Source organism: Hoplias malabaricus, chromosome 2, assembly GCF_029633855.1.
Source record: "Hoplias malabaricus isolate fHopMal1 chromosome 2, fHopMal1.hap1, whole genome shotgun sequence".
Lineage (NCBI taxonomy): Eukaryota > Metazoa > Chordata > Actinopteri > Characiformes > Erythrinidae > Hoplias > Hoplias malabaricus.
The window spans coordinates 30,428,124-30,451,490 of NC_089801.1; the positions used below are offsets into that span (position 1 = coordinate 30,428,124).

A 23,367-nucleotide genomic window follows, 5' to 3' on the forward strand; every position below is an offset into this window, starting at 1 on the left:
ATCTGTCTTGGTCCTTCCATCTGGCTGGTGGTTGATAGAGAATATTCTAATCTGGTTTAGGATTTTATTTAATCAGTGTTTTCATTTATTGTCTGTGTATACAGTTATTCATGAAGTTAGCCTTAAAGGGGATGATATTGTTGAAATAAAGGTTTCCATGCAGTATATGAAATATAGGGAAAAAAACCTGCAACATTAACCTTTTAAATGACTCGACTTGATTTTGTGATGTTACACAACCTTACTCATTTACATATATCCACCTGTATACACTTGCTCATTTACCTATATCCACCTATATACACTTGATCATTTACATATATCTACCTTTATACATTTGCTCATTTACCTATATCTACCTATATACACTTGCTCATTTACATATATCTACCTTTATACATTTGCTCATTTACCTATATCTACCTATATACATTTGCTCATTTACATATATCTACCTATATACATTTGCTCATTTACATATATCCACCTATATACACTTGCTCATTTACCTATATCCACCTATATACACTTGATCATTTACATATATCTACCTTTATACATTTGCTCATTTACCTATATCTACCTATATACACTTGCTCATTTACATATATCCACCTTTATACATTTGTTCATTTACATATATCTACCTATATACACTTGCTCATTTACCTATATCCACCTATATACACTTGCTCATTTACATATATCCACCTTTATACATTTGCTCATTTACCTATATCTACCTATATACACTTGCTCATTTACCTATATCCACCTATATACACTTGATCATTTACCTATATCTACCTATATACACTTGCTCGTTTACCTATATCCACCTATATCCACTTGCTCATTTACATATATCTACCTATATACACTTGCACGTTTATACACGTTTACCTATATCCACCTATATACACTTGCTCATTTACATATATCCACCTTTATACATTTGCTCATTTACCTATATCTACCTATATACACTTGCTCATTTACCTATATCTACCTATATACATTTGCTCATTTACATATATCCACCTATATACACTTGCTCATTTACCTATATCCACCTATATACACTTGATCATTTACATATATCTACCTATATACACTTGCTTGTTTACCTATATCCACCTATATACACTTGCTCATTTACATATATCCACATTTATACATTTGCTCATTTACCTATATCTACCTATATACACTTGCTCATTTACATATATCCACCTTTATACATTTGTTCATTTACATATATCTACCTATATACAATTGCTCATTTACATATATCCACCTATATACACTTGCTCATTTACATATATCTACCTATATACACTTGCACGTTTATACACGTTTACCTATATCCACCTATATACACTTGCTCGTTTACCTATATCCACCTATATACACTTGCTCATTTACATATATCCACCTATATACACTTGCTCATTTACATATATCTACCTTTATACATTTGCTCATTTACCTATATCTACCTATATACACTTGCTCATTTACATATATCCACCTATATACACTTGCTCATTTACATATATCCACCTATATACACTTGCTCATTTACATATATCCACCTATATACACTTGCTCGTTTACCTATATCCACCTATATACACTTGCTCGTTTACCTATATCCACCTATATACACTTGCTCGTTTACCTATATCCACCTATATACACTTGCTCATTTACCTATATCCACCTATATATACTTGCTCGTTTACCTATGTCCACCTATATACGCTTGCTCGTTTACCTATGTCCACCTATATACACTTGCTCATTTACCTATATCCGTTGACCAAAGTAAAACAAGTAAGCCACATTCATCAACGCAAGTAGACAATTATTGAGCTCATTTTTTTTATTTGCTGGGCATTCCCTTCATGTGGTCTCTTGTTTTTTGTTTGTGTTTGTGTCCAGGTGTGCCAGAGTGTCCAGAGTTTGACCCAGCTGCTTTACAGCCTGCAGGTGATCTCATCATATTGCCTCATATACACACACAAACACAGAGTAATTAAAGTGAATCATTCTCTCTTTGTTGTCATTCATACAGACACTAGCCCTACAAACCTTCAGTGGCATAGAATATAATCAGTAACACAAAATAATGCTTTATATTCTGTGACTTATTTTTTCTGTAATGAATTAATGTAACCTATTTCATTTTAATTTTTTGTAGTCTCATTACAGTTATTGACTTTATAAAATGCTTCTTCCTTTCAGCGTCCATATGTATATAGACAAAGTGCATTGTTAAGCCCAGAGTACACAGATGAGACAAATATGAACAAACACAAACCTTTTTTTTGTTCCATCGCTATCTATTTGAAAGACTGTAGAATGTCCTCGGTCCATTCATTCGAGTTCATTTTTACAGGTCAGTTATTTCCTATGAACAACAGCAAACAGTAGAATACTTGCTTTTGTTCTCTCCGTGTACTCTGATCTTAAAAGAACAATATGTTTCCTGTGTATAGGTTTCCCATGCTTGTCTTTGTAATGTAATTTTGCCTTTACATGCACTTCCTGCGAAAGCTGATGACATTATCATGATTAGGAATGTTCATGAGGAGTGCTTGGCACGCTCATGCAATGCTCCTCGACGTGGTTCATGCTAATATGAATCAGAGACAATGATTTATGTGATTTGTATTATTTAATTAATTAATTAATTCAGGAGCAGCTCTTCATTCATTTCAAGCTTCATTCATTTATTTTATTCATTTAAATTTTTATGTGGAGCCAGCTGTTTTTGGATTGTATCTAGATGTTGGTTTCTGGGTTTTCAAACAGCATTGGCTTAATCCATCATTTTAATAGTGCTGTGTTTGCTGGGCGTGTTTTGTTCAAAGCAGGGATAGTGCAGTATCTTTTTAATGATGTTTACTGTGATTGGCTTTTTTTGTAAATTATGTACTGAAAGGATACTAGTTGTTTTTTTTCTAAGAAGAGTAATGAAGAAGTAAACTAATAAATTAATGGAACTATGCTTTCAATGCAGTAATCACATGTCAGTTTACTTTTCCTCATTCCTCAGTCATATTCAGATTTGATCTTTTTAGAATAACTTCCCCAGCACTGTTTAATCACAATAAAACTGTGAGAAACGTAAATGGATACGTACTTGATACACAAGATCAGTCAGAATGTGTATCTCCAGTTCCAATAAAACAGATGAAAACTAATATTTTTTTAAGGACAGTCCACAGATTTTGTGTTTATTTTGTGTTCATCTTTGGGAGCGAACATCTAAAATTCCCTTAGCAGAAAACCTTTACGGGGTCACCAAGGAGCCTGAAAAGCTTTTCTGAAACAAATGCATATCCACTGAAAGGAGGATGAGTAAGTTCTCCAATGCTCTTATGACACTTGGCAAATAAAGGCACTTAAATCTTTTAATCTGTGCTGCCTGATGGTTGCTCGAGTGAAGAGGCGTGAAGTGATGGTTTAGGAGTACTAATTTAGGGATGAGCAATCCAGCTAAATTTGCAGAGTCTATTGCTCTCGTTCTCAAGTAGTGAGTCAGCCAGTGCTTTATTTCACCGAACTGTAAACACGGCTGTCTACAATGGACTGCCAAACTAAGGTCTTACTGTTTCTCCAAGTTATAGGCCAAAGTATAAATATTAACTTTGTCCTTTATTCTTGAAAGCTGCAAAGAAATAAACACAAGGTTTAGTTCCCACAGGATATACAATGTGCTCTGCATGAATTAGGAAGATAAGGTTAGGGTTATACAACATCAGAACAAGCAGTGCCTTTTATTTCCATCAGACATGACCCAGTTTGACTCATATACATATTTTCGTGAAGTACACCACAGTTTGTTCAAATGTCATTAATGAATCGTTCATCAGCTCATGAGCCAAAGGTTGTCCTCAAGTGCAGAGTTTGAGCCACCTACCAATGCATTGCTCACGCTGAAATGAGTGAATGGATATTAATATATGATAGTATTGTTTCAAAAGTCAGACCACCCTTTTTTCATTGCCCTTTTTAGGCGGCCGTCACCATCCAGGATAGTTACTATGAAGTCCAGCGGCTCCTCCTGCTTTTGTTATCAAGCTCCAACCCCCAGCATGCTCAGCTCCGCCCTGCTACTGGCCTTCAGGAACAGGAGCGGCAGCGGGAGGCGGAGCGTCGGAGGGAGGAGGCGGCGGGTGTGGCCCGTATGCGCAGTGTGTTGACACGGGATCGGCAGCAGTGGGAGCGCGAGTGCCACGCCCAGCAACTCCGGCACGAACAGCAGGAGAATGCTCTGAAGCAGAGGGAGCATCAGTGCCACCTGGAGACAGAGAAGTTACAGGGTGAGCGTGAGAAGCTGCAGGAGCAGCTGCAGGACTACCAGCAAAGTCTGGAGCGACTGCGCGAGGGTCAGCGCAGCGTTGAGAAGGAGAAGGAGCAGCTGGAGACACAACGCAAGCTACTGGAAAGTTGGAAACATGCACGGCAACGCAGCCTGCCATCCATGGTCATACCGCTGGACGGTCAGCAGGTGGGTGGCGCTTTTTTTTTTTTATTCGTTTGTAAGAGTGACACCAAATCAGATAAGCCCTTCACTCAATTTAGGTTCTGTTCACGGTGATTAAAGTCATTGGTCACTTGTGGTGTCTACCTAAAGTCTTAAGCACATGTCCGAATAACAGAAGATTAAAGCCTGCAAACATTTGTGACTCCTACTGGCAGAAAACAGAATTACAGCTCGGCACTTCTAGATTTGTGTTGCAGGTCTGATTATATATTGCTCTTACCCACTTCAACAGACCCCTCTGAAGTACATAGCAACTACATCAATAACTGGCCACTCACAGTGCAAAGTGAAAAGGGGGCAAGGGGGAGTGGGTCTTTCAATCAGAACACACTCGCCCTCGGCAGTAAACACAAACATGCATTCAGCTGAATCAGTTTCTTTTGTGATTTGCACAATACAATTGCTGTGGACTGTCTACACTGTCATATCAATGTTTAGGGGAAATATTAGAGTGATCACAAAAGTTGAACTTTGAGTATTTTTTGTAACTTAACCATAGTGTAAAATCTATATTTTGTTATGATGCATTACAAGCTTTTATTTTTTAGTTTTCTGCTTACACTGTTTTGTCCAATATGGTTGTTGCCGTTGCTATGGAAATTGCATCACGTCACAATGCATTCTGGGCAAGTTCTGCTTCTGAAGTTGACTTCAGGTTTGGCTCGTTCCCTCACCTCTCCAAAGACTTGTTTAACACACTTCAGTTCATACAGGAATGGAATGGGCCTTAAGATGGCACCAGGGATTTCCCAAAGGGGAAGTGGGCAAGGGCACATTTTAAAACCAGAAATAAAATTTAGGGTAGGTATGTCGACTAGGTGCTGTGTTTCTAGTGATACATCTCAGCCTCTTGCTCCAGCCTCTTTCTTCGCATACTACACTTCTGGAGTCATAGCCACTGCACCTGTAGAAACAGCCCTGGAAGGAATATCTGAGCATGAGCTTCAGGCTCATGATTGTACTGGCAAAATGCAAAAACATATGTGAATAAATATTTTCTTATGGGCAGCACGGTGGTGCAGCAGGTAGTGTCACAGTCACACAGCTCCAGGGACCTGGAGCTTGTGGGTTCAAGTTCTGCTCCGAGTGACTGTCTGAGAGGAGTTGTGTTCTCCCCGTGTCCGCATGGGTTTCCTCTGGGTGCTCCGGTTTCCTCTCACAGTCCAAAAAAACACACGTTGGTAGGTGGATTGGCGGCTCAAAAGTGTCCGTAGGTGTGAGTGAATGTCTGAGTCTGTGTCGTCCTGTTAAGGACTGGCATCCCCTCCAGGGTGTGTTCCTGCTTTGCGCCTAGTGATTTCAGGCAGGCTCCGGACCTACCGCGACCCTGAACTGGATAAGTAGTTACTATAACGGCAAACATGTTAATGCCACAGCTGTTAGCAGTATGTTGAGGCGTTGTTTTCTTGTCTGATTTTTTAATAATATGACTTAAAACATGAACTGGAAATTTTCATTTCAAGTTTCATTTTTTGCTTTTAATCCTGTATGCAATATGCAAAAGCACAAAGCTGTGGTAGAATTTAGCTGGTTGTAGTAGTCTTTTGTGCTTCTGTGGACAACCGAAGAATATAAGAAACCAGTGCCAGCATCAGTTACCTGATCTCACAAATGTTTGTGGCTGTATGTCATCAAATCTACACAGCTTAAAAAGTTTAAAATGTAAAAAAGTTTACAGCAAACAGAAGCGGTTAATGCTGTAATAGGGGGCAACTCTGTTGTAATAACCTTGGTTTCAGAAGAAATGTTGCATATACGGGTGTTTACAAACTTAGAAAGTGCATCAGAAAAAAAGCACATCACTGTAAACCAAAGGGATTCTAAATCCCTATTTACTTCTGTAGTTTTGACCTGCCGTGAACATGACCTCTACCTTGTATCATTCCCTTCTCTTTGTGCTGCATGTGTGTGTGTCTGAGAGAGACCGCTCTGCGTCTGTTTGTGTATGTTTAAAGTAGTTTTGTTGCCTGTAGCTAGAAGCTTCAAGTCATAAAAGGTTTTGCGCTCAGCGTGGGCCTTAAGATGCAGCTGTCTTCTAAGAGATGAAATTCCTTCTCTCCTTCCTTTCTTTCCTCATTCTGTCTTTTCTTGTTGCCAAAACACCCAACTGGTGATGTCAGACAAAATCTCTCCCAAACCTGCTCTCATCTCACTTTGAAGATGGTATAAAGCTGTCATTCAACTATTCAGCGGCAGAGGAGCTGCATTCTCTCATTGTTTTTGCCTCACGGCATTGTGTGTTTTTTTAAACTTGCATTTAAACTGTCGCTGCTAGGGATGCACCAGACTGTGTTTGTTACCTGATATTGCAATATTGGTGTTTTAAAAAATCTGAACAATCACACATCCATTACTATAGACGTGATTTTCTGAGGGTCAATCAAGGTTTTCATGTAATCCATCAAAATTGAAACCAAATATTGGTTACGAATATCTAAGCCAATCATGAACCTTGGCATATTATTGAGCTGCTTTTAAAATAGGGACTGCCGCAATGTAGTTGTCATATGTAGAACAATGACACATGTTGCTTATTTATAACAGAGCTTGTCTATTGGTTTTAATTACTGCCAGAGAAATCCAAAACGTTGTAGGGTAATGTTAAAACAACAGTAGGTTGTATTTTTATCTTAAAATTACAGCTTCAAAATCATCGTGATGTTCCACCGAGTTGAAATAGTGAGAACACAACTTCTATGGTTGCTACTCCAGGCTGAGCACTGCAGAAACTGCACTATGTATCTTTTACTATGATTTGATTGTCATCGTCATAATCTTTTCCTCTTAATCCGTTTCAGGCTCACGGTTGATACTATTATATATATCAGTGTGTAAGATTTATATTTTATTATGACCCAAAAAGGATGTCGTTATTAGAAAATAGGGAAAAGCAGGTTCAAAGCTGTCAGCACATAATGTGAATCAGACAGTGGACGTAGTAATGTTTGTGGTGTTCAATTAAATGTTATATTTACAAAAGAAAGCAAAAATCTTCTTAACATGTAAATGAATTTGAACAGGCTGTCTTTTATATCTGTTTACCTTGTCTATGGCTCTCTTGATTAAGCTGTTAATCTCTGTTTACCTATCTAGCTATCTAGCTAGGTCTGTCTACCTACCTATCTGTTTTTATCTGTCCATTTGTTCATCCTCTCATTGACTTGTCTATTCCTACTTCCATCCATTAGTGTATCTATCCACCCAACCGTCCATTCATCCATGCACCCGTCTGCATTCTGTCTATATTATACCCTCATATAATCCATAAGGCTCATCTACCAATCAATTTTTATTATATCTCTCCCATTTTACTCTTTATACCTCTTTGGGCCTTTCCTGGGTCTCTATTTTTGTTAGTATGATTTTTTTTAACCATGTGCAGTCTTAACGCACACCATAACAAACCCATTGAAATGGATGAGAAAGCCAGCAGCCTGAGCTCAGAAGTGCTCATTACTTCCAGCTCAGTCCTCTTTTCCTTTCAACTTCAGTCAAATCAGGTGTGCAAAAGCCACTGGGCAGGAAATCATTTCTTTCCTCAGCCTAAAGAACACGGGGGAGTCTTGACTCGTACTGACTATGCTTCCTCTCTCTTAACCACAGAACCCCACACACACATGTGCACAGAGAGCATAGTGTCTGATTCATTATCTGTGGTAATGAGTGCAATTCCAGGCTCATCGCTCTCAGTGTCTGACTCTTGACTGCGCACTAATAAACAAGTTAATGATTGATGATAATGAAAGCGACCCTAAATAAAAGGCATGACAAAATAATTAAAAGCAGCTCTGTGTACACTGCCCTCTACAGCCAATCAATGAACACGGAGGCTGTTCAATGATTCATTTGGACACTCGGGTTGAAAATGTGGGCTTAACACTAGCTAGAGGCTGGAAAGGTGTGTGAGTGTGTTTGAGTGTATGCTTTGGGGATGTCGGCTAAGTGTGCAAACATTCCCCCTGAAATTCTGTATATACTTTGGTGAGATATATTTTAAGTGCTTTAAAAAAACGTTCTTATCTTTTATGCACTGTGTCAGCCCAAACTTTATAATTATGCACGATATGTCTCTACTTTATTGACACCCCCCTAAAATGAGCTGCTTTTTTAACTGTGCTTATTTTGTGGACACAAATTAATTATAAAACAGTAGAAGTGGATGCAGTGGAACTGTGGTTTCTGGAGTGATGGAGTTTTAGCGATCCATAATTAATCAACCAGCATCAGTAGCTGACATCACTAATGTTCTTGTGGCTGCCATTAAATCCTCACAGATATGCTCCAGCATCTAGTGTATAGGATTTTTGAAGCAAAGTGGGGGATAATCTATTATCCTCTACCTATTAAGTCTTTTTTCTTAGAAGAAATATTGGATCTACAAACTACTTTTATGGAAATTTTGGGACTGTTCCTTAAAATGAATTAAAAACTGAAATCAGCCATTTATTAATTAACTTGAAAAAAAGTTTTGACAGACAAATAGACAAAAGGATTTTCAGTGTTTTTAATGATAAATGTATTTAATATGTTATATATGTTTAATATATTGCTAAATGTTTGTCTACAAAACATTATTCCCTGAAAATGACATGGAGTTCCTGGAAATAAACGTCATCTTGATGGCAGCATACGTCTCTCCAAAATACTAGTGTAAGCAGATATCTGCAGATCGCCGATGCCATGGGCACTGATGCATCCCCATGCCATCATAGATGCTGATTTTGCACTCTTTAGTGGTAAGAGTCAGGCAGGAAGTTTCATCTTTGGCACTGAGAACACCATAAACAAGCTAACGTGTACTCATCTAAACACAGAGCACATTTCCACTGTCTTTTGGTCCATCTCAGAAGACTTTGGGCCCAGAGAACTCACTGGCATTTCTGCAAAAAATAATTTCTGGCTTCCTCTTTGTACAATATACTTTGGGTTGCATTTCTTGACACAGTGGCAGACTGTATTAAGTGATGATTATTTTCCAAAAATACTCCCGAGCCCATTTGACCATGTCCAGCATGGCAGTGTGACGTTTTTTCGAACAATAATGCCTGAGGGCTCAAGTGTCACGTACAGTAGTTTCTGCCCTTGGCCTTTATGCACCAAAATTTCCCCTGATTTCCTTAATCTATTTATAATGTTACAAAATGTAGGTGGTGAAAGACATAAATCATTTGCAGCCTTTCTCTGGAAAACACTGTCTTTGTGCCAAATGTCATGAAGGAACTGTCAGTGCAAACACAGAGGTCGATGTGGCTCATTGTAATCCACTAAAAGAAATTCCCGTTTTGTCAATATTTGCTGTCTACAATACACACAAGTCCCTTTTACATATGAAACTTTTGGAAATACCTCCCAATTAAGATATTTTTACATTTCTGAGCTGTAATGGGTATAATTGAATTATCTGTGGCTTACTTTTACTGTTACCATCAGAGAAATAGTCTTTTTCTGTTCCTGAAATGTTAGCTTTTTGGAGACACGTGTTTTTAACTGGACAGCAACTATTTGCAAATTACGAATATATTTATCAGTACAAACACTGAAAACGTTTTCTTTGCACCTAAATCAAAAAAAAAAAAGTTCAGACAATAACGTTTTTTTTTTTATTTTTTATTTTTATTTAATACCTGGGATTTGTCCCAAATTTCTTGAAATAGGGTTTGTAGTCCTTCATGTATTTTTTATTTAAATATGAGAAAACAGACTTAGCAGAGTTCTGTGTAGTACTGAGAAAACAGATCCTTGTACCATTTTCTTTCTCTATATAATAATAGCTTTCAAGTTGGGAAAAGAACCATTAAACAGATTTACAAGAGCCATTTATGCTGTCAAATGGTTCATTCAGTGTTTGTGGTACTATATACAACCCACTGTTGCCAAAGAAGTCTTAAAAACATTTTTTTCTAGGGCGTAAGTCTAGGCTCAAAGGGTTAAATGGTTTTCAGTAGCTGCGTCTGTGAAGATATGAATAGAACATGATACGACAAAGAAGAATATTTTTTATTTTTGTCACACGCTTCCACGCCACGAAGAAATGAACTAATTCATGGGCACAGACCTCATGCTTCAGTTGCTTTATTGTAAAACTGATGCGACTCTATAGCTCCAAGATAGCAACATTTCAGTGGAATCTGGAGAAAAGGAAGCATGTTTTAAATGCCTTTTCCCACTCATCATCGAGCGAATCAACAGAGCACTCAGACATGACAAGGGATTCTCTGGCGTCCTGCTTTGCGTGCAGCCTTTTCAGGGCAAGATCGCCTTTGATTAGAGTCTTGGACCCTAGCCCAAGACACTGAGGCATGCTGAAATCCGTGATATTCTCAGATGCTTCTGTCACAGCAAGGTGCCATCTCCTCAGAATGGAGTGTGATGTGACATGCTTGTTTTTCTTCAGTGTCAGGACATGGAGTCATGCATATGTATTACGATGTCACATCATATCCAAATTCATCTTTTTTTAAACTGCTTGAAAACTCCAACTGCTTTTCACAGGGATGCAAACCTAGAAAGGTGGTTAGTTTTTCTGATTCTCACAGTTCCAGTAATCCTCAAATCATTCAGTGATGCTCAGGTGTAAAAATGTAAAGCCTCTCGCTAAATGTTAATAAATGAAAACGGACTGAAAGTTCAAACGAATCAGGTTATCTCTTCAGCATTTGTAACTTGTAAATGCATGTAGAATTGGGGCTCAGCTACGATTGTACTGTGTGCTTGTGTAGCAGTGTCCAAAGCATTTTAAGCTCTGCTACAACAAAGTTGGGCTTAAAATAGGGCTGAAATCACACAGTTTTGGTCTTTTCATTGCCAAAGGAACGTTTTCTACCACCTTTCCACAAGAGAACACAGTTCTGGGGTCTTAATGAAACGTCTGTGACATGCTTTGGTCCAGAACAGCAGCGTTCTCCCTCTGTCTAATCATCCCTGTTCAGAATGGCTGGTTTAAGTGCTTGTTCCTTTTAAATGAGAATGAGCTACAGCAGCTCAGTTTAGCACAAGAGCCCAGGAGTGAGGAGTGAAAAGAATCTCTAGTTTTGATTGTGTGGGTTCGATTCCCGCTCCGGGTGACTGTCTGTGAGGAGTTGCTGTGTTCTCCCTGTGTCCGCGTGGGTTTCCTCCAGGTACTCCAGTTTCCTCCCACAGTCCAAAAACACACGTTGGTAGGTGGATTGGCGACTCAAAAGTATCCGTAGGGGTGTGTGTGTGAGTGTGTGAGTGTGTGTGTGTGTGTGTGTGAATATGTGAATGTGTGTGTTGTCCTGTGAAGGACTGGCGCCCCCTCCAGGGTGTATTCCCGCCTTGCGCCCAATGGTTCCAGGTAGGCTCTGGACCCACCGCGACCCTGAATTGGATAAGCGGTTACAGATAATGAATGAATTCTTCTCTGTTCTCATTTTCATGTTTGTTTTGCTCTGTTTAACCTTGCGATCTCACAAACACAGGTCCAGCGCTGTGATTGGAGAGACAAAGATAAGAAGGCGGGACTATTCTAAAATGCCTGCACTTTCCATAGGACGCAGCAGCGCAAAATCAGAGCAGCTCATTTAATCCCATGTTTTCACAATTTGGCTGACCACAAAAACTGACTGGGCTGGTAGGGACCTGATCCTCAAATTAAGGAGAACACATTCTGAAAAAGTGATATTTTTTTTTTCATAACATTCCCCTTTTTAAAAGTAAAAAATATGTCATGACCCTGTTGCTGTAGGTTTATCCGTTCTCCTCTGGTGATCCTACTTCTCTGATTCTCTGATATGAATTGATCTAGCCCTCAGCGCTGTATTTTGTGCGCTAGACTGTGGCATTTGTTGGAGCTCGTCTAAAGGCACTCACTTATGTGTGTCAGTTTGACCTTTAGCAAACAATCAAGACACTGAAGGAGCCGTTTGCCAAGTTTAGGACAGGCGAGTAAGATGAGAGGAGAGAGAACAGATGGAGAGATAGAGTGAGAACAAAACCACTGTAATCAGATCAGCTGTTATATTGTGAGCTTGAGATTTCAGCGTGAGTTCGGTTTCTTCTGCTATATTGCGGGTTGGCATGAGCTTGAGTTCTGTTTAATCCCATACCAAGCATCTCACTGTGAATAGGTCTAGAGATGTCTATTGACTCTGGCTCTAGTAAAATGTGCCAGCGTGCGAAATCGGAGCTTTGTGTTGTGGCACATTCGATATCAGTGTATAAAGTGATGGATGCACTGTGGTAATTTACAGGAAGCATGCACAGATCATTATGGGCTTTGAGTTGGAATATAATAGCAAATAAATGTGACTGAAGTATGAAATTTACTTAAAATTCTTAGCTATGGAGAGTTTCTGTTCTGGACTTTTTCTGTTGTACTTTTTCTACTGCACTCAATGTCTCTGGGTGTAAATTATTACACTCAATCCCTGTACTTAAACTGGAGCTAAGTCTGGTTCTTCTCCCACCTCTCAATTCTGACACTCAGCACACAATACAAAGGAATGTGTTTTTTTTTTCTCTTTCTTATGTACCACTGTGGAATATAGTCCATAGTGTGCTACTGGAATCAAAAACAAATTCCTTGTATGTGCGAGAATACAGCTAAGCTTGATTCTGATTTCTTATGAAATTACACATTTTATTGGTTTTCTATGTGTAAAGTCTTTAAAGTTCTGTACATTGCAATATACAAACTCTATTTGCATATTGTTAAATTCAATATAAATGGGAATCTATGATTTGTAATATATATAAACACATACACAATTGTAAAAATGCATTTTTTGAATGTGATAAAGATCACTGAGGATACCGCTTTGTAAAAAACATTAGCTGCTCAATAGTTTGTGGTCATTGTCATCTGGACACACACACGCGCACACACACACGTTGTATCTATGAAGACAAGGTCTGGGATTGTTAAAATAGCCATGCTCTTCCCTGATACTTTTTTCTGCATGAAATTAATTTAAGGGGTTCTCCTTGTGTAGTAGAGAAATTTGGTTACACTTCTTGGTGCAGTAATGTACATGTGGTTAGAATTATTACAGTACCATAATAGATTCTTATGCAGTGCCATCTGAGGGCTAGAAGGTCTTGCACTTTCAGCAGTGGTGTCTGGTCTTGCCGTGGACAGAATCCTGAATCCTTTCACAATGGTCGATGTAGAAATATATACATTCTTTGGAATCTTGTGTTGAGAAATGTTCTTTTTGAACAAACAGTCTGTGCAAAGTTGTTAGCAACAAACTCCTCTTGCTGCAAAGACTGAGCCTTTGGTGGATGCTCCTTTTATATCTTTAATATTCACCTGTGTAAAGCAGTGTAATTTACATATTCTGTAATCTTTACTAATCTTTTTTGTTTTTCTTCAAACTTGAAATGTATTTGTTTTGACAAAATATATCTATTGGTTCAGTGAAAACATTGATAATCTTTACACATTTCTCAGTTCAATATAGGTTCAGGAGATCAAATCAAATCTCACATTCATGTTTTTATTTAATTTTACAAAATGTCCCAAATTCTCTGGCAATGGGGTTAATACAGATTGTCTTTTGTGTGTTTATTTGTCCTGAATTAGCATATAGAGAGGGAAAAATAAGACAGAATATGTAGCCTTAATATTCCTTGATATTTGAATCCTGTGTGTGTGAGGTATGGCTTGTGGCGTGACGATTTCTCCTTGTAATTTTTGGTCGAAGACTTTGTAAACTAGCCTTAATTGTGTTGGTTAACTTGGTTAACGTGTTTCCTCCTCCACACAGGGCTTCCATCATGGTCACTTTGGCGGTCAGGACGAGAACAGTTCCATTTTTGTGAACGAGGCAGCGATCCTCAATCCCTCAGTGAACAACAGACACCTTCATGATCACGAGCATCAGTATCAACACATTTCTCGCATACGCCCTGGAATACTGGGGTATACGGACTCCCCCAGTGCCCAGAATAGTCTGAACTCTCTTCTGGCCTGGTCCAACCATGGACATCCCACCATAAACACTCCAGACCCCACTTCTACAACACTGGAGAGATGGGGTGGAAGCCAAGGTACAGACAACAACACTAATGGTAATTATTTAATAATGGATCATGGTGTCTTTTCTCGTGTAGAGCACTGGCACCTGTCCAGGGTGCGTTCCTTCCTTGTGCACAGTGATTGCGAGTGGGCTCTGGATCTCTTCTCTTCTTTTCATGTCCTCTCGTCTCTTTTTCACCTCTTATCCTTTCGCCTTCTGTTTTTCCTCCTCCTCCGATCTGCTGTCTCTCTTCACCTCTCCTCGCTTATCTTCTTTTCTCTCCTCTCCATCCGTCTTGCCCTTTTCTCCTCTTTTCTTCTCCTCTCTTTTATTTGCTTGACTCTACTCTTTCTCTTCTCTCTGCTCTCTTTAGTGATGAAAATAGGTATTTCAGCATATAGAGTAGAGAGAAAAAAAAGAGAGAGAGAGAGAGAGAGAATAAATATTTTGAAGTCATTTGAGATATGTATAAACAGTCTGGACTCATCTTTGCCAAAACCTCTGTCTAACCCCTGCCCCAGTCCCATAACTGAGGCCAGGTCTCAAGCATCCTCTTTTTGCTGGTAATCTGTCTGCTTACAAGAAACACCCTCCCATACACACACACACACACACACACACACACACACACACACTTGCAAAGACACACATCCGTCAGAGAAATCAATGGGTCCTCCATCTATCGAGCGGCTGGTGGCATGTGAATCAAGGCGAGTGGGCGATGGGAGACTGATTGGAACATCGATCTAAAAAATCTTTACCAAAGTCATTACAGGCCAACCTGTCATCTCTCTCTCTCTCTTTCGCTCTCTCTCTCACTCTCTCGATCTTGATCTCCCTCACTCTTTTTCTATCTCTCTCCTTATCTCCCTGCATGCACAAAGGGATCATCTCTCTCTTTCTGTCCCACTCTCTTATGCACTCACACCAGAAGAGAGAGAGGCACAAACATATCCATCTACTGTTTCCATGCTTCATGTCGTGGGGCTCTAAGCATTAGGCTGAGATTTACAGTCATACAAATACTTGTACGTATTCAGCAAGAGCCATGGTGAAATTCGATCATGAAATACGCAGTCTAAAGTACCGTTCAAGCACGATTAGTTTTACGTGGGGAGGTGATGTAATGCAGTTTTACGATAGGACATCTGTTATGATCGAAAAAAGTTATATCCCAGTTATATTTGTAATCCCTATAAATGACAGAAATGGGAGTGGCTACTTTATCTAAACATTTCTTTTAAAATGAGGGGGCTTCATATACAATGCATTCAGATAGTAGTATCTGAGAAAACATGGACAAACCTTCACTTCACCATCTATTCTATACAATCGTTAAATCTTTCCTGTCAGGGCAAGTCCTAAAAATCTATAATTTGAAAATGCCAGGTGTTATTTGCTCTGTCAGAATATTATGAGTGAACAAAAAAGAGTCAGAATAGTTTGGAATATGATTTTATTTATTTTTTCTATATTTCAAAGTGACCATTTTGAAGATTTTCTAGACCTGAAGTTATAAGTGTTTAAGCCTGACCTGCTTTTTGAAGCATAACATTCTTCCTTTGAGACCCTCCCATTGAGAGGTAAATAAAAATGGTTCAATCGCCATTAACCCCAGAGGCCTTAAAGATTTTTAAGGTTCACCACCTTCGGTATACATCACTACATGAGAGGTGTTCTAGGTTTAAACTGGAACATTGCCTTTTAGAGCTCACGACACCACTCTGTAAAGAAAAGTGACCATAAATACAATCACTCTGTCAATAATTACAAATTTAATTTTGGCCAGAATTTATCTTTAATAAAAAGCATAAATAGAAAAAGTTCAAATGAACACTTTCTTTTCTGAATAAAGGGGTTATTGCAGGCTAAAAAAATACATTCTGCTTTCACACAAATGTGTTAAAAATCTCAACATCACCTCCAGGTATTGATCGGCTGATTAACCTTCACTGCTTATTGGCAAAGTGTCATGGCTTAGTATACTCATGTCCATGTTTTAACAAGAACAGAGCCACTGAACATGCTCTTATCTACTTCTGCTTTATATGTACCATAATGTCAGTCCATAATGCACTGCCACTGCTCATTAAAATCTATTTGTGTTTTGAGGTTTGTTCAAAATGCAATATCTAATATAATTTGTTCATTTTAAGGGCAAGCTCAAAATAGACAACATTTATAATATTAAAAAAAGTTAAAGAAAACAAAACAAAAAAAAAAGCGCAATACTCTTAATATTTCATATTGATAAACAGTGTCTGTCAACTGTATTTGAGCAAGGGCCCAGCGCTGACATGGAGGCAATACAATGGTTAATTATGGCTTCAGTTTTATTACAACAATAAATAAAGATTTATTAGATTCAATAGATTTATTATCCCTGCTATTTCAAACAGCTCTTCTATTATAACCATAAAAATTACTATGAAACGACATGTCACTAAAATGTCAAATAGTCTAGGTCCCTTAAGATTTGTTCTTCCCTGTTGCTCAAATAGTAACCATTGTATCACAGTGAGTGTGCTTCACCATAGAATTACGATTTCTTAAACTGAAGCTGCAGTAACTTGTATGCTTATGGAATTATTGAATGTCTTTAATAGTGCAAATATTGTTGGGCCAGTGGTAGATCCTGTGTACTTTTGTTTGCATTCATGTTTACATGAATTATTTTTCATCTATTTTGTTTCCTTTAGTTTTTTTTGTTCAATTATAACATGTAGGCAAGTTTGCCACTGGGTGCATTTTACAGTTTGTCTTATCCTTGACCAGATTGTGTTCATGTTGATCACCTCAGCCTCTGTTACTGTGATATAGATGAGCTTTTAATGAGCTCACTATGGTTCAGGGTGCATCAATTTGAAATCACTGTAGTGTCGACCAGTTCAGTCTGTGAGCGTAGGCAATGATATACATCCTTTAACATAACCAGTATAGCTCTTACCTCAGTGGTAGAAAAGAAATCATATAGAAGATAATGATTTTGTCATTGTTCAGTGTGAAATGGATCTGAAAGACAAGGTTTTAACAAATCTTCAACCCAGAAAAGAAGTAAGGGATGGTATTTTATAAAATTAAAATATTTTTAAGAGCTTTTATTGGCTTTGCTCAATGTACAATGAAACTGTGCCTCTGTGTTTAACCCATCACACACACAGCGGCAGGCAGTTATCCTCAGCATGGGCTTAAGTGCATTACTGAAGGACATTACAACCATGAATGTTTAGGGAGAATTCACTAGACACCCCTATATTTCCTGCCAGTTGAGAGAATTAAACCTGCAGCCTTCAGGTGCCAGTTCACTATCAGTTAGGCCCTGGCTTACTTAAGCTCTGTTATTATAATTGAATAAACTGTGAGTGTTGTGAGGGAGTGAAAGAAAAACATTACTGTTAAAATACTCAGATAGTAGTGATTTAATCTTTAAAGAACTATGCTGATTATTTATCAGAAGGTTATGTATTGTTTAGGTGATATTAAAATTGTACAGAGAATACTGACTACAATCTTTTTTTTTTTTTTTTTTTTCCTTTCCAGATGTGGGTCCACCAGGCCATGCTGGAGAAACTTGGACAGCAGGGGTAGCAGGGGTGGGGCTTTACCAAGGTGATACCCTCTCTGTGCCTCATCCGGCTTATGTGTCCATGGACATGGAGAACCAGGATGCGGAGGGGGAGGAAAACATTGTGTATCTTTAAACTGACATCTGTGTAAACTCAGTCTGGACTGAAGCCCTGCAAGAACAAACACCAACAGGACCGTAGCTTTGGTCAGAGGAATTGCAGTGACACATAATCAGTGGAGGTTGAACTTCACACACATCATATTAACAGCCGTCTTTGTCCTCGCTTTGTGGATTTTCAAACCATGATATTTTTCATGTTTGCACTTTGCTGTTCTTTATGATTTGCACTTCTAGACAGATTTTGGAGCTCTAACACAAACATGAAATGCTTTCTAGCTTCGTCCTGAAGCTGTTACATTTTCAATGTAAGTAAACCACTTGCAAACCTTTCAGAATTTAATGATCATAATGAATCATATTTCAAATTGGCCTCTTCAACAGTTGGTTTACACCTTATTAAGAGCTTGGAGATAGACCAGAATCTAAATAGATTGCACCAATTTGGTGCACTTGGTTGGTATTTTCATTGATACTAAACTTATTCAACATGACTAGATTGATACTTAGTGTCAAAGTCAGAAACAAGTCAAGAGAGAAACATTTCTAATATTTCAGCTTCTTTTCCACCACTTTCCTGTTTCTTATTCCACCATATTTTTCAAATAGTTAATTGCCGTCTGTGTGAAGTGAGGATATATTGTAGGGTCAGTGTTGTGTCAGCTTGCCTGCAGCCTGCAGAGACAAAAATAATTTCTCTTATTTCAACTTCCTACCCGGCAGTGTGTGCAGAAAGACACACTCATACACTTTTTTGGCCTGCAGAAGATTGTGTTCTGAACTAGCCCCTTATTAATGACCTCGTTTTTTTGCAGTGGATAGGATATGAAGTACTTAACATTGTCAGTAGGCGTTGATTTAGCTCATTTATTGAAAGCGCACACTGCCCATGTCCATTCATGCGCTTAGAAATACAGCTTTAGATTAATGCCAGTGTAGACTCTCTCTCACAGATGCCACGCTCTCATATGGGAGAGAGTGCTTATTTTTATCATCTCAACTCAAACTTTCAGATTTTTAGCATATCTAAAATCTGGCATTCACAGGTTTTTAGTCATGCTTACCAATGACCCTCCATGGCAGGGTCAGTGTCTTAGTATTGCAGTCACTCTATGGCCACGTTAGTTCTCATCCAACCTTTCTTCTGACCTTTTATTAATAGGTCAATGGGACTCAGACTTAACATATGTGAGGTCAGGTACTGATGCTGGATGATTAGTTTAGGATATTAAAACTTACCTCAGTTAGATTGTGCTCCATCACAAACGAAAGCATAGTTCCACTCTTTCACAACCTAATTCTTGTGGATTTATACCCCTCTAATTGACGCTTGGATTCCCGCCTTGCGCCCAATGATTCCAGGTAGGCTCTGGACCCACCGCGACCCTGAACTGAATAAGCAGTTACAGATAATGGATGAATAATCGACGCTTGGTTTTGGACATGGTAACCTTAAGACCCCCACACACTGGGGTTTTGCTTTTCGCTTTGCCTCATTAAATGGGAGCAGGGAAAAATATCAGTGCAGTTAACAGTCCTCCATTTTGGTTCAGCAGTTTCATGTCTGAAGAGCACTGTATTGTATCAGCAGCGGTGAAAAGAGTTTGTTAGCTACAATTTTACTGTCACTCTCACTTGTGCTATATTTTGTTATCCATATGATAAGAGTGGTGTAATACCTGCCTCTAGCAGCACTGACAGTATGGATCACATCAGAGGTCACACAGCATGAGGAATGGCGCTATTGGTCAGGAATGAGAATTTGCGCATTCAAGTTCACATATGTTGATTTGATACAAACTTTGCAGGTGAAATGTATTCGCCCAGATATCGAGTTTGCAAAATGCACATGTGGTGATGAATTTCACTGAAAGGAATTGCATTTCACATGCAAAAATTTGTGGACACAAACCCAGTCTGACTGCGACTTTAGGCTTATGTTTGACTTCTGCACAGCTGCCTGTTCTATCCCCAATGATTTACTATGAAAATTGTATAAACTGTGTGGGCACAGCAGAACCCCATGTCAGGAATGAGTAAAACTTAATTTAGCCCCCATTCGAATTAGTGTCTACAAACTGTGGGACATATAGTATGTTTTATAGCTTACACAAAAGTGGCCCTATATTACTTGATATTCCATTTTTACCTCACATACTGGAAACTTCAAGTACTGTGAGTGGGAGGATTGCAGATCTGTACCAATCATCAGCATGGGTAGTAGGAAATCTAGTGGAAGGACCATATTACAGGGAGATATTGACTAACGCTAAAATTAGGATGGTCCCTGGTAAAATTAATCAAACACTTCACCACTAGAGCTTTCCATCACTGATTTATAAGAACACTTCAACATTTTTCTAATTTCTGTCGGAACTGTGCTGTTGATTAAAAATATAGTAATTTTGATACATTTCCATGTGCTTGGAAATAAACTGAAAGCCCATTGACCATTGACTCCAAACTCACTTGTACTAGAAGCCACTGGGCAGTTAGCATGCATCAATTTGCATACTGATACATGAGACAGTTTTACAACATTTTATCCAACTGCCAACTACATGGCTGTCTCAGTTTTACAAGCATTTCCTTCTGACAAACAAGTGCCATTTATGAAACGTCATAAGATTAATTTGTAAACCTTTAAAAACATTCATGACCATGTGAAGTTTGCACAGGTTTCATTCCACCTTAAATGGATTAAAGATTATACTACAGCCCTGTTGATTTATCACTTTCACATTAAATGCTTTACTGTTTAAGTTGGAAAGGAAAGTTCTACCATGGCCAGAGTAATTTTAGCTCCATTTAAAGTCGACTGGAAAAAGTCACTAGATGCCAGAATGTCACTGCTGCACCATTTAAGTTGGAAGATGAAGTTGGTTAATGCCAGCAACTGCTGTAACATTTTAAGGTGGAAAGAAGAGTTCTGAAAAAGTGGAAGAATAATGAGAAATTAAAGTTGTTTGCAGGCTATAAAAATCTAATGGAAACTGAGCTCTTTTTGAAGGAGGTGTGTTTACCCAAATGGGCAGGCATGTCCCTCTCTGCCTCTGGTCTCTACTGCTCAGAATTCGATGCACATTTGACAACATGGCAGACAATTTTGGCTTCATTTTTGTAGAATGGAAGGGAATAGAGGCTCACAGTCCATGTTCCTACTGGAGGATATGCAAATTTGGGCCATTTTACTATGTACATAAGGTGGAAATCACAACGCACATCCTGATTGAGTAGTTTCACCTAATGTTACCATTCATCTGGTGACTAGTCTAGTCAAACAGTACAGAAAATGCTGGAAATCTCCTTCAGATCATATGCAGCACTTTACACATAAGTTGTCACAATGCATTTCTAAAATGTTAATATTATTGGGTTAGCCTGTTAAACTGATTAGCGCTCTGCTGAGATTGGAGACAAACAAAGCTGTGTTCTGATGTAGAAAACCATCTCTGTCCAGTGAAAAACATGTATCTCCATTTTTGTCGATTTTTACTTTACTACAGCATAATTGAACAAAACATCTGTTTTTCACGTCGTGAAAATATCATGATGAACCAATAGGGAGGCTCCAAAATTACTTGGAATAAAATCTTTCTTTGCAAATTAGAAGAATATTTTTTTTTCTTCCCTAAACTTAACATTTATGGATATAAATATTTTTTTCATAGGACAGTGACAAATATGCTGACAGTGCTTTCAAACTTTTGCCTTATGTAAACACAGTTAGTGAACATGTTCGCTCTTGTGAGCGATCCTTCCATTTTCATTTTTCTTCTAAGCCTCAGTGCCCTGAAGTATTTCATTTCATAGCATCTCAATCTGAGTGTTTATTTTACAGTAGGGGAAGTGCAGAGTCTTTGAAAATCTGGTAATGATATATATTTTTTTCCTTATATTGATTCCCAATCTATCTGAATCAGTCAGAGAAAATGGGAATGTGTTTAAGAATTGATTCTTCTTCCCGCTGTCAGTGCATGACATCAGCAAAGCTTTTAAAATGCATTCAGTCTGAAATACAAAATCAAGAACACTTAGCATTTCTATACCCAAATTAAGCACAGGAACCAGATATTTCATCTTACAGGAACAGCCAGAAGTGCATTCTTATGGCTGTTATATTGAAGTACAGTGCATTTGTAAAAGCCTGTTAATTTTTTTATGAAAATGCTGACCTACTAGTTTGTTTCTAGTGTGTTATCTCTTGCGCATATCCTTTATTTATTGTCAGTGGATATACTGTGTAGTGATCTTCATGATGTACATATGAACTGTTTTGTATAATTATTGTATTTACACATTGCACTGTGTACTTTTTCATGCCCATCATATGCTGTATGTATTTAACATATTGAAACTTGCTTCTCATAGCCCAGTGTGGTGTTTTCTTTCTGCAGGCTTTTCAGGCGATCTATTCAAGAAGCAGTTTTTCTAAAATAGGTCAGGTCTCTTCAGTCCGTTATTAAAGGTCATCTCAACTTCTTGCATTTGCAAATGAACTCAGGAAGCGGATGAGGAAAGGGATTTAATTATGCCACTGTTCACACATTGATTCTGCAAAGTAATTCTGCATATTTTGCATCTGCTTTGTCTGGTTGTTCCTTTTCCCTATAGGTTTAGTGTACGTTTTTAAGGCAGTGGGTCATCAGATAATGGACGAGACACAAATTTGACCTAGGTTTATTTATATACACATTTTGTACCACTTAGAATAAGGCTACATTTACAAAGCTTTATCAGTGATCTAAAATCTGTTTATTAATGGTTGTTAATTATATTGTAAACAGCCTAAAATAATTTATAATCAGATATAACACAGTCAGAAAGGGCAACAGTGACCTATCGTTTGCCGAATAGTGAACCCACATCATCTATACTTTTTAAACCTTAGACCTTGCTGGATACTGATTTTGTTTTGTTTTCTCCATCAGTCAACATTAAGCCCGTTAGACTTGACACAGTTTTTTTTAATATACATTTAACCAACAGATTTAATAAACACAAACCATGTCTTGTTAGACATTATTAAAAATAAAGTGCATCGTGAAGGTGTAGTTTACAGTTGTATAATTCACAAGATATTTTTCCTCATTTGCTAGCTCTGGAAACCAGTCTGGTGTGTTTTTACGAAACCCTGGTGTCTGTAA

General features: G+C 38.3%; 1 protein-coding gene across 2 annotated transcripts in view; it reads left to right on the forward strand.

Annotated features, from left to right (window-relative positions):
• Positions 1-22,583, forward strand: part of arhgef28a (Rho guanine nucleotide exchange factor (GEF) 28a) — a 74,453-nt gene extending 51,870 nt beyond the window's left edge. Inside the window, exons 32-35 of one of the 2 annotated variants that reach the window (XM_066658516.1) lie at positions 1,945-1,992; positions 4,025-4,519; positions 14,284-14,566; positions 18,076-22,583. In XM_066658516.1, the coding sequence (XP_066514613.1) occupies positions 1,945-1,992; positions 4,025-4,519; positions 14,284-14,566; positions 18,076-18,236 (987 nt within the window). In that variant the 3' untranslated portion in view covers positions 18,237-22,583. Of the gene's footprint in view, positions 1-1,944; positions 1,993-4,024; positions 4,520-14,283; positions 14,588-18,075 lie in introns of both variants that reach the window. The other variant, XM_066658517.1, reaches the window with a different exon arrangement.
• The last annotated feature ends 784 nt before the right edge of the window (positions 22,584-23,367 follow it).